Source organism: Beta vulgaris, chromosome 8, assembly GCF_026745355.1.
Source record: "Beta vulgaris subsp. vulgaris cultivar EL10 chromosome 8, EL10.2, whole genome shotgun sequence".
In the NCBI taxonomy this organism is placed as follows: Eukaryota; Viridiplantae; Streptophyta; class Magnoliopsida; order Caryophyllales; family Amaranthaceae; genus Beta; species Beta vulgaris.
Window position 1 is genome coordinate 18,137,793 of NC_079209.1, and position 20,965 is coordinate 18,158,757.

General features: G+C 34.8%; 1 protein-coding gene across 1 annotated transcript; it reads right to left on the reverse strand.

Moving 5' to 3' along the window:
* Nucleotides 1-14,482: 14,482 nt before the first annotated feature.
* On the reverse strand, nucleotides 14,483-17,243 carry LOC104882960 (uncharacterized). The gene is made up of 3 exons (XM_057391461.1): nucleotides 15,973-17,243; nucleotides 14,888-15,889; nucleotides 14,483-14,696 (listed from the first exon to the last, which is right to left on the reverse strand). Exons 1-3 carry the CDS (start codon nucleotides 17,241-17,243, stop codon nucleotides 14,483-14,485), a joined length of 2,487 nt encoding a protein of 828 aa, XP_057247444.1.
* Between the last annotated feature and the right edge of the window lie 3,722 nt (nucleotides 17,244-20,965).

Consider the following 20,965-nt stretch of genomic DNA (forward strand, 5'->3'; position numbering starts at 1 on the left):
TAGTTAGTTCCGAATGTTTTAAGTTTCAATGTTTTCTTATGAATGTTTTTCTAATTTTTGAGTGTCTAAACATATAATAGGAGCATTATTGTTAATTTAGTATAAACTAATAGAGATTTTAGTATTGTTGGTACTAATTACTTTGGTAATCAAAAGTAAATGGCGGTTTAAGTAAATAAGTTATGAGAATTAGTTATACTTACTTGAATATAAAAAAAAAAAAGGTTGATGTTTTATATAACTAAAGTTAATAAAAACTCATTAACTATATTAGCCAAATCTATTAATATTTATTAAGTACATGTATGTTTATATTGTAGATTCTGGTTTCAGTGAGGAGCCGTATTCACTGAGCTAGTTGGTTTGATATAGTTTCAAAGGTAAGATTCCTTACTCAAATCTTTAATAGTCACGAGAAAGTCTACACAAGATAAGATTTCAACTAAAACTTTCATATTTACGAGAAAAGATTATAAAGGTATGTATCTCTCTTAAGTTGAGATTGGTTTGAATAGGAGGATGTTCCTCCTAATACAGATAGTTTGTTTTCAAACCTTGAATTGTAGAATACTTACAGAAAAAGATTTATGGATAGGTTTATGTTTTTAAACTGGTTGAGATTGCATTTGTGGTGTCTCAAGGAATTGAAACCTTGTCGGGATCGTCTCGACATGACAGAATAGTTGGGGGGTACGTTGATCAGTACCTCGGACTTAGATCTTCTGCTACAGTTTGGCCGTTTGTAGGGTGTGCACACTAGGGGTCTTTGTCTAATAGTTATCTGGAGGGCCTAGCTAGCCCAATGGGAAAGAAAGTTCCTTTCATTCCATAGATTTATGATTTTAAGATTATGAAAGAACTTCTTCTAGCAAAGAAAATAGAAAAGTATTTAGTTTGGAAAAGCAATGAAGAAAAATGTTTTATAATGTTCTTATTTAGTATTGTTGTTAGAAAAGTAAATGATTTGTAGGATTATAATTAATGCATCCTACCTGCATATGTATTTGGCTTTTTGCTCAACATGTTTGGCTGATTCTACATGCCTAATATATATATGCAGGTACATGAAGGCTTAAAGCCGGGGTGTTTGCGGAGAGCAACGTCCACTTGTTTTGCGTAAATATAGTTATAATAGTTTTCTTCTGGTGCATTTCTTATATATAATCAATATTTTGAGACTTAGGATTGTAAATATTAATCCACCTAAATCTTTATTCGATTAGGTAGTAATAGTTTAAATTAAGCTTTAATTTTTAATATAGATAGTTCTTCCGTAGCGATTATTCTCGTAATTATCGTGGAATAACACGTTTGGATTTTGAGTAATTATACAGGAATTTCGTTGGTACTTGATCTGGGTGGAGTTGTTGGAAATTTTGAATATGGATTGCTGATTTGTTGAAACAGTTTAAATTCGTACGCCAATCCTAAATTAAATTTTAGGCAGTTCATATCTCAAACGGAACTCTGTCGAATTTTCTATTGAATTTTAGTATTGTTTAATTTAATTAATTACTTGAAATTCAGGGTTGTTATAATCCAAGCTTTAATGATCATTGGTGTATTGTTAAGCATGTGGTGTCCAGAATATAAAATCTCATTTTTATCATTAACATTTTGAAACTTCACAACAAAATACCCATATTCATGAAGAAACACCTGAGTTTTTGCAACGTTATTTCACTCTTTTTCAATGCGACGAATAATGATACCAATTGAAGGTGTATGGCCAATAACATACACTATAATTTTAGAAGCCCATACCTCAGCCAGATTATTTACCTCATCTCTGTCAAGCTTAGCAATCAACTTTCCTTCTTTCAGAGTAGGAGCCACGAATTTTAGAGATGTCCCTTTTGCAATCAAGGGTATATCCGCAACAACTTTCGCCCATGGAATCGGAGATGGTTGCATTGCTAACCTTCTAGTAGCTCTTGATTGACCTCCAGAGTTCACCTTATCATCATCCGATCTAACTCAACCACACATGGGGTGACAACCCTCGCTCAACTCATGTAGAGTTCGTACTTCTCCTTGTTTTCCTATACTTTCATGACCCTTTCCTTTCTTCGCCAAGTCACTCACAACAGGAGTCATCTCAGTTCGATTGGCTAGAAAAGCAGCTTTCATTGCATCAACAATCGAAATCGTACCCATATGAACTTCAAAACCCCTATTTATTGTCACATCATATTGTGAAGATTTGCATGCATTTCGAAGCTCCCTTAGCTCCTTTTTCTTGTGTCTCATTCTACTACGGTGACGACGGTATTCTTCGACGATCCATTAGTGCCGGAAAATAGCTAGTTTGCTACCTAAGCTATCGCTCAACACTCATGGAGAGAAAACATTAAAAGCAAAAATCAAATGAAGTGAATTTAATAGATCTTATAGTCACCTTCTATTATCTAAAGTTACACTATTCTTCCGTTATCTAACATAATGACAGTGCTTTTTCATACAATCGCCCTTTCTTATATAAGTTTATTATAATAAAAGTAACCCTTCATAACATAGATATTTTTTCTCCATACATTGCCACCATTAATAATTATTCATAGTTACTCTTGTTTTATACCTATTGTTTTTTTAGCATAGTGACCCTTTTTTTCTAAATCACATGTGCTAGCATTAGATCCACACTAAATTTATTGTGTACCAAGTCCATAGAATGTTTTTCACACAAAAAGTTACAGAGCAAGCTAGGACTGTAAGTGGAATCGAAAAGTCCAAAGTCCAATCCAGTCCAGTCCAAACTTATCGGACTGATATAGTCTGATTTTTTTTGGACTGGACTCAGACTCAAATTTTAGAGTCCAAATATTTTCGGACTGAATTTGGACTCACCCCTTTGGAGTACAATAAGTCCAGTCCAATCCAAAAATATTTTTTATATATAATATATATTTAATATTTATATATAAGGAAAATTTGACATGAATAAGCTTCACTTTCACGAGTCTTCTCAAAATAGTCGTAACTTTGAATTATTATAGAATAATCCCAACTCTAGGGATACCTTCTCAAAATAATCGAAACTATTAATTTTCAACATATTATAGACCGTAAATGGATTAATGCAGCATGCAAGAAAAAAGATAAATTGGTTTATTTTGAGAAGGTCCCCTCAAAAGTTAGGATTAGTTTGGAATAATCTAAGGCTGGGATTATTTTGAAAAGATGGGTGAAAGTTGGGATTATTCACGGGAATTTTTCCTATATATAATGTATATATATTTAAGGATTTTTTGTCTCAAACTACCTTTAACTTTCATGTTTTTGCGAGAAACTACCTTATTAAAAAATTGTTGTCCCAAACTACCTTAATTTTACCATTTTGTTGTTGACAGCTACCTTATGCCGGTTCCGATGTTGACTTTTGTTTTTTCCGGTTTTTTAATGTCAGGTTATTCTTCAAACACTTTTTTAAATTTTCCCCACCCTAATTTCCCCATTTCCTGGTGTGCATGCGCGCTCTCTCTCTCTCTCTCTCTCTCTCTCATATCTATGTGATACTTTGTACCACCAATCCACCATTAAATTCTTCTTTTACTTAAACTAAAATTGAAAACAATAACCCTCCTCAATTCCCACAAGGGTAATTTTATTTTTCCCACAATTTTGAACTGAAAATACAAAAGTCAACGTCGAAAACCGGCATAAGGTAGCTATCAACAACAAAATTGGAAAGTAAGGTAGTTTAGGACAATAATATTTCTATAAGGTAGTTTATCGCAAAAACTTGAAAGTTAAAGGTAGTTTGCGACAAAAAATCCTATATTTCTTATTTATATATATATATTAAAAATATGTATGTGACTTATTTTATGGATCGAATATAATGAGTTTAATTTTTCAAATTCAATTACGAGAAAATGTTGTGAATTATTGAATCTAAATCGAGGGAAGAAAAAAAATATAATAATGGGATTAGACTGGATTCGGACTACAGAAAAAATTACTTGACTGGAATGGATTGGAGTCAAAAAATATTTGGATCGGACTTAGACTAATTTCTCGAGTCTAAAACTTTGGACTAGATTTGGATTTGACAAAGTGCAATCCACTCCAATCCACTTACACCCCTAGAGCAAGCTAAGGAACCAAACCTTGTCCCACTATGTAATATTCCTGCCTAATACCTTTGAACTCTAACTTTTACTAACTACTCCTCCAGATCTTTGTTAGTTTACTCGTTTCTTTTGCAGAAAATTTTAGTAGAAACAATATTATGGGAAATAAAAAGAAAGATAATGTATTATTTTATGTTAAAGTTGAATGTATGTGTGATGAAAAGTTAGTGGTCCGAGTTCAAAAATAGAAGAAAAAAAATATGTAAACTAATAAGGGTTATCCTAAAAGGGAATACGAGTAAAGTAATAAAGACTGAATGTAGTATTGAATTTGCCTGTACTGTACAAGCAATTGAAGGAAACTTCTGATTCCACATAACATCGCTCCGAGCTTGACAGATTAACTAATTAAGTGACATTACTAAACTTTACTAATTCTGAATATGTTTCAACAATTTCAAATCACATATTGTGTGAAATAATATGAAGACATGAAGTATGGATATTCACGAGTTGATCAAGTCCGAGTCTAAGATCACTCGACTTGACTCATAACACTTGCATTCCAAACTCAAGCCGAGTTTCGAACTTTGTCGAGTTGAAATATTCAACTCAACTTATTTTATAATTGAAATTGTAATTATTGTAGCTATTGCTCCTATACCTGCCAGCTCAGCTAAATCAGTTACATGAGTTTATTATTCTATAACTAGTTAGTTGTAAGTAATTCATCTATTTCTGTTATTCTTGTAATTAATAAAATGAGTGTTGAGTTCCCTGTTTTGAGTTTTGAGTTATGACAAACCACATTGAACTTTCATATTGCATGCATATTTCTGGTTACATGTGCAGGCATTAAAAGAACAAGTTCAATGCATGAAGACCAAGATCATTTTGTAATACTCTTAGATCTTAGATGCAATGTAAGTGGTATGAAGGTTTTGATGCACTAAAGGTTTGAAACTAGAGAGATGAGCTAGTTGTGGATGACAAGAAACCTCGATTACTTGTCATACACAACTACAAGTAAAACTTGGTTGTTTGGAACAGTCTGGGAACAGATCTAAACCAGTCCTCTAGGATTTACTTCATGCATTCGTATTTTAGGAAAGTTTTTCTTTCCGCGCAAAATTGCTTTTCAAAATAAACGGATGCATGGTTTGTTGTGCAAGGAAGATTTCTTAAGTATGGCAAGTGTATTATGTGGTATTATACTGAGTATATTTTCCTTGGAATAATTTCCATAATTCTAAGGAAAATATACTCTCATAATATCACCTATTATTCACGAGCCAAAGGCTTACTTAAGTAGTTCTGGCTAGTACACAAACTCGAAGCTTTTGCACGCATATTTCAAGAATACTCTAAGCAAAAGCATTTCATCTCTTGAGCTCTTAAATCTAAGCACAAACCCTAATACCACATAAATCTTAAACTACTCTCATTCTAAGCGTGTAAGGTTGTTTGTTCTTGAGAGATCGAAAACTTGTTGTAAGTGAGCAAATTGTGAGTTCAGTTTGCTGGGGAAGTTGATCGGGGATCAACTTCATTTGAACCACCATAGTTGGTGGTTGGGTCAAACTTCCATAGGTGGAAGTTGGGGAATCCTCTTGTGCATAGGTGCATAAGTGATTGAGTGTAATTCTTTTGTTATTCTGAGTTGATTAATAAAAGAGTGAGTGAGTGGAGGACGTAGACTTATTAGAATTCGAACCTCGTTAAATCCTTGCGTTGTTTATCCATTGCTTTTACTTCCGCTGCTAATAGAGAACTGTTCCTTTACTATTCTTACTATAATCGAAAAATTTACAACATTCGGACAAACACTTAATTCACCCCCCCCCCCCCCCCCCTCTTGAGTGTCACTTGGACTTACAATTGGTATCAGAGCCTAACTTCTTGAAAGGGTAACACCTAGAGAAGGAAGACATAATGACTACTCAAGAAATGACCAGTGGACCCGGAGGATCAAGGTTGCCAAAGTTCAATGGAACCAACTATCACTACAAAAAAAATTGGCTATAGAGGCACATCATCTGGCTGAGTTGCCTCTGAAACCCCCTTTTAGCATCACATAAACATAGTTTCCTCTAAATTACATGGTTTTTAGTGTCAAATATATTCTGGTGCCTCTAAAGATACATTTCAGCATCAGATGTATGTTGGTTGTCTCTAAAACCATGTTTTTAGCATCACATGAATATTGGTTGTCTCTAAATCCATATTTTTAGCATCACATAAATTTAGTTGTTTCTAAAGCCATTTTTTTTAGCATCAACTGTAGTTAGTTGTATCTAAAGCCATGTATTTAAGTCACATGAATTTAGTTGTCTCTAAAGCCATTTTTTTAGCATTAATTATTTGGTTGTCTCTAAAACCATGTATTTAGCGTCACATGAATTTAGTTGTCTCTAAAGCCATATTTTTAGCATCGAGTGTAGTTAGTTGTCTCTAAAGACATGTATTTAGCATCCCATGAATTTAGTTGTCTCCATAGCCCTTAATTTTAGCATCAATTGTAATTAGTTGTCTTTAAAGCCATGTATTTAGTGTCACATGAATTTAGTTGTCTCTGTAGCCATTTTTTTCGGCATCACATAAATTATAGTTGTATCTAAAGATATTATTTAGTGCCACTGGAATTGTGGTTGGAGCGGAACTAACATTTTGAAGCTGACTGATTTTATATTTCTAAGATTATTGCGAAAAGAGAAATAAAAAAAAGGAGAAAGAAGTCATGGAAAGTCGAATATTTAAACTGTAATCTCAAATATTCTCAACCTAGAAAATGGGAAAATCTTAAAACAAACAATAAACATTAGTCCAAATCTTACAACAAACAAGGAGAATAAACGAAAGAAGGCACGCATGTAACGTAAGAAACACCTGTGCTACATATACAACCAACCTAATTAGGAACTAAACACAGCGGAAATCCTAATCCGGGCCATTACCATCACACTCACCACGAGTGTGGACCTCAAACGCTTAACTTACTAAAACTTTTAGAATCCAATGAATATATTAGAACCTATAACTCTAGTAAACTATATTAAGTGATCCTCAAATATTTTAAACAACTAGATATGTTATTAAAATTCTACAGAAAATTCGGCAGAGTTCCCTTTGTAACACGGACCGCCTAAAACTTAATTTAGGACTCGCATCCGATTCATAATCCTGTATCCTCAAAATCCAGCTACCCAGACAAGTTTAAACTTTAGAAACTCAAATCTTTTTAATTTAAAATAGAAACCTAAGATCTATCTATTGTGTCAATCTACTATAACCCAAAAGTTGTGTACTCCAATCTTCGGGGCAATACTCTAGTAACATTAATGCCATGTGAGCAAGTTAGCAGCAAAAGAAGGACACTCTACTGCCATGAGAACAACATCAGCAGATCAACAGCAGCACAACAAACAGAAGATAACAGCAGTAGCAGATCGACAACATGAGAACAGCAGAAGCATAACAGCAGCACAACAACAGAAGAATAACAGCAGCAGCAGATCAACAACATCAGAACAGAAGCATAACAGCAGCAGCAGAACAACAGCCCCTATAAAACAACACCTCCATGCCTTCAGCCCCTCTCTTTAAAATGAGAAACCTAAGAAACACCTGTGCTACATCATAAACCCGGCTGGAAGTTTATAACTTGATACCAAAGAACAAAGCCAATTATTGGAGAGCCCCAAACTGATTTTTATCCAAACCCTTCACACAAAGTATATATGAACTTGATTTTTATCCAAACCCTTGATTTTTATCCAAACCCTCACATAAAGTATATATGAACTTAAACACAGAATATATGAACTTGAACTTGAACCATTATTATTGGAAAAAAACTAGTATATGAACCACTAACAAAACCATAATTCTTAGAACACAAACCCATAATAACCACTAACAAAACCATAATCCTTCGAACACAATAACCATTATTATTGGAAAAAAACCAGTATATGAACTTGAACATAGAATATATAAAAACCAGTATATGAACTTCAACTTGAACAGCAGCAAATCAACATAAGCTGAACAACAGAAGCCTAACAGCAGCAGCAGAACAACAACAGCATAGCAGCAGCAGCAGAACAACAACAGTATAGCAGCAGCAGCAGAACAACAGCAGCATAGCAGCAGAATAACCATTATTTTAGTGTCACCAATGATTTTTTTAAAAAAAGATTAGGAGAAACCTGGGTCACCTTTAATGCTGATATCTAAAAATTATCTTTAATCTTCAGCATCATTGTGTTTTTTCTCAGACTTTTGAATTAGCTCTTCCTTATCCTCTTCATCGGTCCACTGTCATAAGTAGTAATACAGAAGTTAATATTTGTAAGGGTTTTTCTACATGGTACCCTTGTGTTTTACGAAATTCTATATTGTGCCCGACGTTTTTAAAATTTCCACATTGTACCCCTAAGATTTCTTAACGTTACCCACAATACCCTTATACACGATATCAAACAATAGATTTTGGGAATTTCTTACCTTGTGGGGATAGAGTAGGATGTTTTAGCCTTGTTAGTTGACTGAGGTTTGGGATATGATCTGATAAATTGAAAACTAAGTGAGGTTTGGAGTAGGATTTTCTATAAGTAAGGGTATGTTGTGTGACGTTTAGAAAGTTTAGGGGTACAATGTGGAGAGTTCAAAAAGGCTGGGTACAACGTAGAATTTCAAAAAACACAGGGGCACTACGTAGAAAATCCCTTTGTAATTGTTAATAATGCACATGTGTTAATCTGTTTTGCATTAAATTGAAGGTATAATCTATGACATACCACATCCATATTGAGATCGAACATGTTGTATCCAGCCAAATTCATGAAGGCTTCTAGGGCGCGTTCCATAAGACTAGATTTCTTTTCGAGGCCTCTCACTGTATTACTTAGAGCTTCTTCTTCTCCTTAACCTCGTTTGCTTCCTTCTTTGCCTCACTAGCTTCATTTTTGGATGCTTCAGCCTCTTTGCGAAACTTTTCTCCTTCACTAAATGACCCAAATAATGATGTCACTAAGGGACTTATCCCTTTTTGTCGATCACGTGCACTTGGCTTGCGTTTTGGCTTAACTGTTGCATATATTTCTTCATCAATCATTTTTGTTTCTGAAGTGTTTCGTTGCTCAACTAGCTGCTTAATTTCATTCTGCAGTAACGGGAGAAGATCTTGTCAAGTAGGAATATACTTTCAAATACAACCAAAAAAAGTCCAGTTTGAATAATCGTTACCATGGTGTCCTGTGCCGATTGAGTTACAGGTGTTTTCTCGCTTCTGGTATGAGTCTCCTCGTACAATTCCAATAATCCTGGCATTACCTTGTCACGTTCAAACAGAAGGAATGGCAAACAATAAACCTAAGTAACTATTCCAAATATTAGGATAGGAATGGTGAAAGAACACGCGTTACCATATCTTGTGCTTTTTGTGCAAAACTTTTTGTTCCTGCCGTATGTCCGGCATCAAGGTATGACCTATTCTCAATGTTTCTGCTACTCTTTTTCTATTAAATTCAAATATAAACAAATTACAATTGTGTGAAATGATAAAAATTGAAAATAAATAAAGAAATCTATGCAATGTACGAGGGTGCATTAACCTGAAAGTCTGGAGTGCCAAAGTATGATACAAGCCACTCCCAGTCTTTTTCGTCAACACATGGGGGTTTATTATCTTCTTTCAGTCTGTGGTCATCATTTTCTTCAGTGTCATAATATTCTCTCTTCAAACGTGCACGAAAATTCCGATACTTCTTGTTCAAAGATGTCATGATATACTTCCTCTTATCTTTTCTTTTCTTTTCACGTTCATCTTGATCTTTAACATCATCCAGCCCAATATCAAATTTGTCCTGCACATGAGAAATGTTCTAATTAGAAAATAAAGTTCGTAAAAGATATTGAAGAATTATCAATGCTTGTGGAAGTATTGTTCTACCAAAATGAGCTTCCACATCTTTTCCTTATTCTCTTGTGGAACTTGTGAAAATTCTTCAATACGATAAAGTGACGCATTCAGAGGATCTCTGACGAGGGAACCACAGTAACTTAACAGCTTAGCTCTGTTGACACCTATTGGTTGACCACTGACATCAAAATCTACCTTTATCTTCTCACCGGGTCTCATTTTAGCCAGTTGTAAATTTCTTGTAGGACCTCTTGGTGTTTTGGTTTTATATGACTTATTCGTTTTTCCCTTTCCTGACATGTGTTAATTTGAATAAAAATAAATATTGTCTTAAAAAAATAGGCTTAGGGTATGTCTTTAAATAAATGAGCCACACCATACCTGTTTCATTACATGCCTCCTTTTCTCCTGTTAGCATGCTTTCGCCTTTCGAATTCTCCATCGAGCCTTCTGACCCAAATTTCAATTTTCCGTCAAAAAACACACTTTACATGTTCAAATCAACTCTCTTGGAAGCTAACACATTCGTCAATCAAAAAAAAAGGAAAGAAGAGGCAATGGCTCTTTAAACACACCTTCTTGGTCAATTGCTTTTTGGGATTCCCTTGCATTGATTCCATCGATTCCATCACTTTCTCGCTCATGAAATTCACTATCTCCCACATCAACCTTCCCAATATCATCGAACTCTTTCATTTCTGTAAAGAAATTAAAGAATCTCAGACACTATAATGCCTAGAAGTACATAAGTTCATTTGTCATAGGTATTCTGTTATTAAATCCTATATTTATACATATGGACTACTATACCTTCATCGAAGTCCATCTTGTCTTGAACTTCTGCCTCCTGTTGACTAGTGATCGCTGTATTGCAGTGATTTTACAACTAAGATATTAGAATGAAACTAAATCTAATGACATTCATAAATGGAATGAGTGTGGTTTAAAAGGTGAACCTTTCTGTAAGACTTTGAGGGCTGCTGTTAGCTGCACATTTCCCCCTTTGTTTCCTTTCCCTTGCACGTTTTTGCTCTGCGTCAACAAAGAGTCGATTGCACCCGGTAAAATGAAGTTCCTTTTCGTCCCCTTATTCGCACAGTCCTGGTTATGTGCCTGCCATTTTGTTTCGTATAAGAAAAAGAAAGCATTTGAAATTCATTAGCAAAATAAAGGGTTGACTTTCGTCTAAGGAAGGGGGAGGGGAAGAGAACAATTCAAATAGCAAAATATAGATGCATCTAACATAAAGGAGATCAACAGCAAGTTTGAGGTAAATTTTCTATTAAGAATGCGAGATAGATACATTCTTAAATCTTAATGCAGTTGAGTGATTGAGTCTAGGACAAGTGATTATGCTTTTCTATCATAAAAATTCATAAGTTAAAGGTCAGTGAGCAGTCCCATTTATACATCATTTAACAGACCTCCTAATTTTTCCCAGCTGTATTGAATCTGTTGTAGCTCTGAATGAAAGTAATACTGCTTGTTTGGCCTTTATGAAGTCAGAAAATGCAGCATGGTCAAGAGTTCCAATGAAACTTCATTTTTTTCAGGTGGGGAGGAGAAGACGATTGAATTCATGGAAAGTCAAAGTATCATAAATTCTGCTGCACCTCTTCTGGAAGATGCATATACTTATGGTGTTGTAGAACATCCATTCCCTCTTAATTACTTCTTAAGGGAATGGTATCTTAGGAAAGATTTCTATCAAGCTGTAAAAAATCGACATTGTCCAAACAGGAATCCAAATACAATAAACCTCTCGTTACATTCAAATCAAAGTTATGGAAATTAAATTTGTAGTAAAGCTTCAGACTTAATTGATCTTAAATCATTATACAACAAATGCAAGTTGTATTATAGGCTTCTAGCTTAATTTAACAATTCAATTCTAAGTAAACCATTGCATAGGTAAAGCCCTAGTTAGAAGTGCCTGTCTGGAATAAGTTCCAAATTACTCCCTTGTATTTTTCAGTTTTTCTTGCTTTATAGGCACAATTTGGAGAGGAAAGTAGTAGGCTACTAGCATTAAATTGATACATAATTTACTGTTGCCTCAGTTTCTTCTTTGCTAGATGAATCATAATAAAGTTAAACGAACACAAATTAGAACTCAAATGTGCTAAATAGACACAAATGGCTTCTTGTCGGTTCCACTATCTTTCCCTCTTTCTTTTATTTTTTTATGGAGACCAGAAAAAGAAGAGATATGTGGACATGAAGGTTCTCTAAGAGGCATGGTAATCACTTTTTGTATATCATATAATTGCAGGTGAGTTATAGTACAATTGTCAGACTAATTTTGATAGAACCACAAAACTTATTAGAGCACATGCATAAAAATAAGTTTCTTATAACCATAAAAGGAAAATTAAACAAAAAGCTAAGTAACTAATATCAGAGAACAAAATGTGGCAAGAAATGAATGCTGATATGGCATACAGTTGGATGCCAATTTTCTCAGTTTTAATCAAGGGCGTCCGCATTCGTGTCAACTTGATGGTCACTACTTGTATAATTGTTGCCAATCAAATGGTGCAAAAGAACACCCGCTGCAACACTAACATTCAAACTCTCAACAGCCATAAAGGAGTGGAACTCTTCACTAGAGGATCGATCCTCCACTTCTGCTTCCACCTCATCCTCAGCTCTTGTCAAAGATAGATCCACAGGAATATTTCCTGGTATTTTCACTAGTTGAATGCATGACCTCTCGACCAAAGGCCTCAAACCTGTTCCTTCACTCCCCATACTGCCCACTGCACTCACTGCCTACTGCCTCAACTGCCTGCACTTCCCACCTACCACTCCCCACACATCCACTACATAGTGCACGCACTGCCCCCCCTCAACTGCCTGCACTCCCCACCCCCCTCCCTACCCTACCACTGCACACACTATACCAACCCCTCCCTTCCCTTTCACAGCCACTCCCCACCCCCTTAATACCCTCCCTACCCTGCCACAACTAATACCCACCCCTCCCTGCCCTCTCACAGCCACTCCCACCCCCTCAATACCCTCCCTACCCTGTCTCCTTCTTGTCACACATAATAAGAACATATCAAAAGGCATTTGCAATACTAAGAGCACATATGAAACCTCAATCAGTTAAAAGAAATTTCAAAATCTAACTCAACATACCTTCCTTTTCTTGTTTGCAATAGTGGCTTCCTCGTCATTTCCATCATCCGAAAGATCATCCTCCGGTGAGTAGTCACTATCTTAATCTAAGGTAGCTTTACTCTTGATCCTGCTCACCTCCTTCTGCTTCGTGCTATCCACTAGACTACTCATGCTAGCCATAATGCGCTTCACACCTAGATTCTCCAGCTTTGTCTTGGTAGCTTCAATCCTTTGAAGTCTCAGCTTCTCATACTCATTTGGACCTTCAACATATTTCCTGGATGTCTTTCCACTTGGTTTGGACATTTTCATGAAAAACTCCCAACACCGACGAAAAACACGCTAAACGAAAAACATTATCATTACTTACTCAAACAAACAGACAAATCATAATAACTACCATAAAAATTTCAATAGCACGAAAAAGAATGGAAAAAACATCTAAGTTGATATTCCATAAATTTCAAACAAACAGACAAATTATAATAACTACCATAAAAATTTCAATACAAATAGTTTAACAACTCTATCAATATAAATGGAATTATTAAATCCCTATAATGGATCAATTTTTTTAAAAAAAGTCAAACACATTAAACTTTCGTTGTTTCCCCAATGCTATCTTGGACAAGTATTTCAGGAACGTCGTAGAAGTTCCTTGGGTTTGCCTTCACCACAACCTTCCAATTTGGATTCGCAACGTCCTGAACATAGTACACTTGCCCAACTTGTGAAGCTAAAACGTAGGGATCATTTCCCAACACCTTTCCAATATTGACACTAATGAATTCAAAGCAATCTTTAGTTATTCCTCGCCCATGACTATGAACATCCCACCAATCACACATGAAAAAAGTGACACGATTTCCTCCTGTGTACTGTACTTCAATGATTTCGCGCAGCAGACCGCAATATTCAAGATCATTTTCCCCCAACACAACAATCCCACTGTTTTGTGTCTCTCTTTCCATTTCACTGTCCTTTGTGCGGAACATAGAACCATTTACCATGTAGCAGTTCATAGTCGCTACAACATGATCTGGGCCATCCGCTAAGGCCGGTAAATGTTCAGTCACAACAGGATGCTTTTCTTGAGCTAAAGAAGTCACCTGCACCAAACATTATTCCAACTTATATACGTAAATAGGTAGACATAAGATGACCTATGAGGGAGGAAAATTTCTCGTTATTTTAACTTACTCGATGTTTGAACCATTGAATGAACTTGCGCTTCCTAGCGATTGTCATCTTTGTTGTGTTTGAAACTTCACGCTCATACTCACTAGTGCAAAATAGGACAATAATGGTGAATTACAAACTTAGCATATATGTAGATGGTTTGATTGCAGAACACTAAAACTTACTCAATGAATGGCTTCACTTCTTCATAATTATTGAGCACATAAAAATGGAGATCCTCCCATTCTTGTGTTGTTAATGATCGAGGTGTGACTTTCCCGATCGCTCGACCACTTGTCTTAAAAATGGGTAATCGATCCTCAACATCACCATGATCATCACAGTCATAGACTCTATCTTCCTTATTGAATTGTGTTTCAATATCCTCCATGTATCTTGAACAAAATGTCAGACACTCCTCTAGAAGATAGCCTTCTGCTATCGACCCTTCAGGAGGCCTTTGTTACGAACGTACTCTTGAGTTACATAAATACCTACACAAGAGGAACAACTAAACTAAGCAAGCAAGTCAAGAAGATAATAAATTTTGATGTTTTTATCTTCCAAACTATGTTAAGCTACATACCTCTCAATAGGGTACATCCAACGATATTGAACGGGTCCTGCAATCATTGCTTCTTTTGTAAGGTGTACCGACAGGTGAATCATAATCACAAAGAAAGCCGGTGGGAAAATCTTTTCTAGCTCACATAGGATGACGGCTATTTCCTTGTCCATTATTTCTAAGTCTTTCACATTCAATGTCTTAGAGCACAACTCCTTTAAAAATGAACTCAATTTAATAAGTGGTGTGGACAGTGACTTCGGCCAATCACGTATAGCAAGAGGAAGAAGATGCTCCATAATGACATGGTAGTCATGGCTTTTCAAACCTGCCAATTTGCGCTCTCTCAGCAATGAATTTCGGGAGATATTTGAAGCATATCCATCAGGGAACTTGACTCTCGTCAGAAAGGTACATAACTTCTTTTTTTCCTCAAAGGATAACGTGTAAGGAGCCAGGGGAATCTCCCAACTACCATCGTCTCGTTCTTTACCATGCTGGGACTTTCTAATTTTCATTTCCTTCAAATCATGTCGTGCATTCAGATTGTCCTTACTTTTCCCTTCTATGTCAAGCAACGTAGCAAGTAAGGTCTCACAAACATTCTTCTGAATGTGCATCACATCTAAATTATGACGCACTAGAAGACTACTCCAATACGGCAACTCATAGAAAATGCTCAATTTTCTCCATATTGCTTTGCATTTGTTCTTTTGATCTTTTCGTCGATTTCTCTTCCTAGTAGGAGTCTCAAGGGATGTAACACATTCAACATCCACCAATTGTTCAAGCACTTCCTCACCTGTTAACTCCTTTGGCTTTGGTCTAATCTCATGTGTGCCGTCAAAAGATGCCCCATCGTACCTCCATTCATGATCAATGGGTAGAAGTCGGCGATGACACATGTAACAGTACTTGCCCCCATTTCTTAGCCATTCTGAAGATGTGTCACTGTTGCAAGTAGAACAACCTTTTTCTCCTCCCGTACTCCATCCAGAGAGATCACCATAAGCAGGATAGTCACTAACAGTCCATAACAAAGAAGCGAAAAACCTAAACTTCTCTTTAGAGGTTGGAGATACACATTAATTAGAGGTTGGAGATACACATCAATATTCTTCACACCAACATTCGTCTCCACACCAACATTCCAAAGCAACTTAAGTTCCTCAATTAGAGGTTGGAGATACACATCAATATTCTTCTTAGGTCCCTTAGGGCCTGGAATGAGCGTGGACAAAATCAGAAAATGTTGTTTCATGCAAAGCCATGGAGGCAAATTATATGGTATTAGAACCACTGGCCATGTATTATGGGGAATATGTCCATTCCTGAAGGGACTGAAGCTGTCACTTGCTAAACCAAGGCGAACATTTCGTGTTTCAGAGGCAAAAGATGGATATTTATCGTCAAATGATTTCCAAGCTTTTGAATCGGCTGGATGTGTCATTACCCCATCGTCACTCTGACGTTCATCTGAATGCCATCTCATACTAGCGGCAGTTTTAGATGACATAAACATTCTCTGAAGCCTGGGTATTAAAGGGAAATACCTCATTGTCTGACATGGAAGCTTTTTGGGATTGGGTTCTGTAGTGGGATTTCCATTCCCTTGTTCCTTTTTTTTCCATCTTGATGCATGGCACTTCATACATTCATCCGCATTAGCATGCTCTTTCCAAAATAACATGCAATTATTGGGACAAGCATCAATCTTGATGGAGTTAAGAGACAACTTCTTCACCGTCTTTTGAGCTTCGTAGAAGGATTCTGGCAAAGTGTTATTCTCCGGCAATGCTTCCTTGAAAAGATCAAGGATCATCGAAAGACTTTTATCTGTTATCCCCCCTAAGCACTTTATGTGAAATAACTTAAGCAGAAAGGACAACTTTGAAAAGTTTTTACAGCCTGGATATAACAGCAACTCAAGGTCTTCCATTAATTTATAAAATGTTTTGGCTTCTTCACTTGGATCTCCTCGAATACCAACATTAGCCTTTGCATCCACAGCTTCTCCAACCTCAGCATCTACTTCTTGTGTCGCCATTCCAAATGCTTCATACAACATGTCACTCATATAATTATGCTCTATATTTTGATGCGGGTCATCTAGAGCATTTGCATCAACTTGGCATTCAAAGCTTTCACTATGTCGTACCCAACGTGTGTAACTCTTAACAATCCCAAACTTTAGCAGATCTAATTCTATTTCCGACCTGGTTTTCCTCCTCTCATTGTTGCATTTCACACAAGGACATGGCACAACTTGGTTTCCTTTTCCTTGTGTAAAAGCAAACTCTAAGAACTTCTTCACACCAGTTCTATACTTGGGGTCATTTTTCTTGCATAGCATCCAGTCACGATTATATGATTCCATATTGTCCTACCTTTGGTCCATGTAGATGAATAATTTAGTCATGATTATAAATAAAGCATCAATTTTAGTGAGTTAAAATGCAGCTTCGTAACAAATTAAATCTGGATTTTTTGAATTGGCCTTTATTGTTTTGTGCTTCTTCTCTATTTATTCTCTCTATCCTCCAGCAGTGGCCTATGCGATTAAAAAGTGTAGAACAAGACACGGCATTGGAGTTCAACACTTCTATACATGACAATTGACTAATAACTAAGTGTCATGACAGGTTAGAGGTCCTCGTAAATGAATCAAGAGAAAGGCATTTGGAGTTATACACAACTATAAACTTCTAATTATAATGACGAAGTATCATGTTGCAAAGATCAGCCAAGCCACATAACGATGAAAATGGAACAAGTGAAAAGTGTAACTCTCAATTTCTGCATACCTGAATATTAAGACGGTGCAATTCAGGGTGTTTTCAGCAAACTCCTTCTTCGAATTCAGTAGCAATGAATATTGAACACTCTGAAATAAAATTTATAATTTCGAAAAATTAGGAATTTCCATTATCTTGTGCGTGATATATATTAGATAAAATTAACAGCAGTAATTGAAATGGCTTCTAGTTGGTATATATTAGATAAAATTACATGAGAACATGAATATTGAACACTCTCAATTTCTGCATACCTGAATATTAAGACGGTGCAATTCAGGATGTTTTCAGCAACCTCCTTCGAAATCAGTAGCAATGAATATTGAACACTCTGAAATAAAATTTATAATTTCGAAAAATTAGGAATTTCAATTATCTTGTGCGTGATATATATTAGATAAAACTACGTTAAGTAATTGAAATGGCTTCTAGTTGGTATATATTAGATAAAATTACATGAAAACATGAATATTGAACACTCTCAATTTCTGCATACCTGAATATTAAGGCGGTGCAATTCATGCTGTTTTCAACAATCTCCTTCTTCGAATTCAGTAGCGATGAATATTGAACACTCTTAAATAAAATTTTTAATTTCGAATTATTAGGAATTTCAAGTATCTTGTGCGTGATTTTGTATAATTGAATGAATTATAGAAGCAAACTATCAACAATAACACTTACCGCCAAAATAAGGAGGGAAATCGCCAATTGCGTTTTCAATTAATTTCACTTCAAATTTCTCGCTAATAATTCCCTCCTTTTTTTGGAAGATCTGAATGATTCTTTGAGATTGTATAGCAGATTTTTTGGGTGTTGAATTGCGTTTTTTTTGTGCGTGATATGCGAAGACGATTTTTTTTTTTTTTTTTTGAGGGGATATGCGAAGAAGATAGGGGAAGAAGGAGATAGTTGGTTAAGTTCCTAATTTTGAGTTTTTTCTTTTTTTTTTTTTCAATGGATTATTTTATTATTTTAAATTTTTTTAAGGGGATGGATTACTTTTATTACTTTTTACTTCTTTAAGTCACAAATTATCTTAATTAAGGTGCATGTGAGTTTTTTATTTCAATTTTCCAATTTTTTACCACCTCGGTTTAAGAAATACGTGTCTCTCAAGACCTCTGTTCGTACGTTTGCTCAAAACACCTGAATTGAACTAAACTGCATATATCACTAAAAGTATTTTTGGATAAGAGAAGAAAATTGAGAGGTGAACTGAACTGAACTGAAATTTAGTTGATGTAATAATTGTTTTTTCTTATTTATTAGATAGTGGTTTTTTTTCCAAATTTTATTGAAATTATAATTATTATATAAGATTGAATAATCAGATTTAAAGTTCTTATAATCATATAATGTAATAAAAATATATGTTAAAACCAGTTTAAGACTCGTGCGTTCAATGACTGATGTAGCTGATCGATGTCATGTTTAAACGATTATAAGAACTTTATTATTACCTCCCTTACATACACAAATATATCCTACTCTACTCTAGTCATTTGATATTAATGATCAAATTTTACTGATTTCATAGTGTTATAATTGGTATTTTTGTTTTAAGCCACCTTTGATTTGTAAGTAAATTTGTAATTCAGAATGGGAAGCGGGTAACATATAGTCTCCGCATTCGGGGACACCATAGCTCTTCCCCTTTCGTCATATAATAGAGATATGTTGTACTTTAATTCTTGAATGATATATATTTTACATAAACATTTTTACCTTGATAATTAATCGCTGCTATATAATAGAAAAATATACGTCCAATTTTATTAATGTAAATGTTTTATTATATATAGGAAACACCATAAAAAAGTAATAATTTAATTATTATTTTAAATAGAGATAAAGTTTCCTGATTGTTTGAGTGATTTGCGTGATTTTTATAACGTAATTTGTGAGTGAGTGTTCTAAATAAATGAAATCGAATCACCAATATTTTGACTATCAACAAAATTCCTCCAACACCGAAAATAATTCACCATAACAACAACCAAATCAAATATTCAAATATATATCTCAAATTCTTAATTCCAACGCCTTGAAATTACCTAGTACGTAGATGTGAACTAACACCATCATAATCGCTCCTTATAATTAAAATCTTCCAATTACCCTTGACCCTCGAATTTACTATCCTCGTGTGATTAGGCCAACTACACTGGGCTACCATCAACAACCTCCATCTTTGAATGAACCTAATTTGGTGCATAAAGATAGAAGACATGACAATAATATAAGGGCATCTATCATGAACCAAGAACCACGCACCATGTCAGGGATCTGGTGCATAATCTTAAGCTCCTGAAAGGCTATAGAATAAGCGGTAATTATTCAAACCACAATCAAAACAACAGAGAAGTTAAAATGGAGCCAGTACAATGATGAATATTTATGCACAAGTTAATTGGTTAACTTTCACTCATGACTCAATCAAGGGTATCAAACAATTTAATAGGGTAAGACATTTCATGTGTCGATAAATTAGTGTGGTGAGTTAATACATTCTTCATAACAGAGTTATTGGCAACTTATGATCATAATAAATATAAATCAATAATTGAGTCTTTGTTAAGAAGTTATCAGTGATGACATGCATGTTATTTGCTTCAAATAGAAAATTCTGAAAATATTCAATTGTTGCCAATATTATGACAACGTGTGAGCGTGCAGAAATTTATCTTAGGGCCTTGTCTCCTCAACTTATTTTCAGTTCAGTTCAGTTCAGCATAAATCAGTTCAGTTCAGTTCAACTCTAAGTAGTTTCGTTCATTTCAGTTCAACTCAGCTCCAAGCAGTTCAGTTCAGTTCATCTCCAATCTTCTATAACCATTTTGTTAAATATTATTATTATTGTTATCGTTTTTGTTGTTGTTTCTATATATTATTTTGTTTATTGTAGCTTTACTCATTATTATTACTATTATTATTATTAGGATAAACATGGTTTAGGTCAAAGGCACACATAAACCCACGTTTTTTATCTCATAAACCAATAAAATCGCGTCAAAACGGTTTTTATATGATGCAATTATCATTATTATCATTAATTATTATTATTATTAATTTATGATTATTAATATTATTTTTTTATAACTATCATTTAAAAATATCCAAAATACTATTATTATTCATTATTATTATTTATCATTATAATTATTGTTTAATATTCATGTTATTATTGTTTGAATATTAATTATATATTTATTACATTGAATTAAATTCAATTCAATTTAATTCAATTTCAATTCAATTCAGTTCAGTTCAGTTCAGTTCAGTTCAGTTCAGTTCAGCTGTT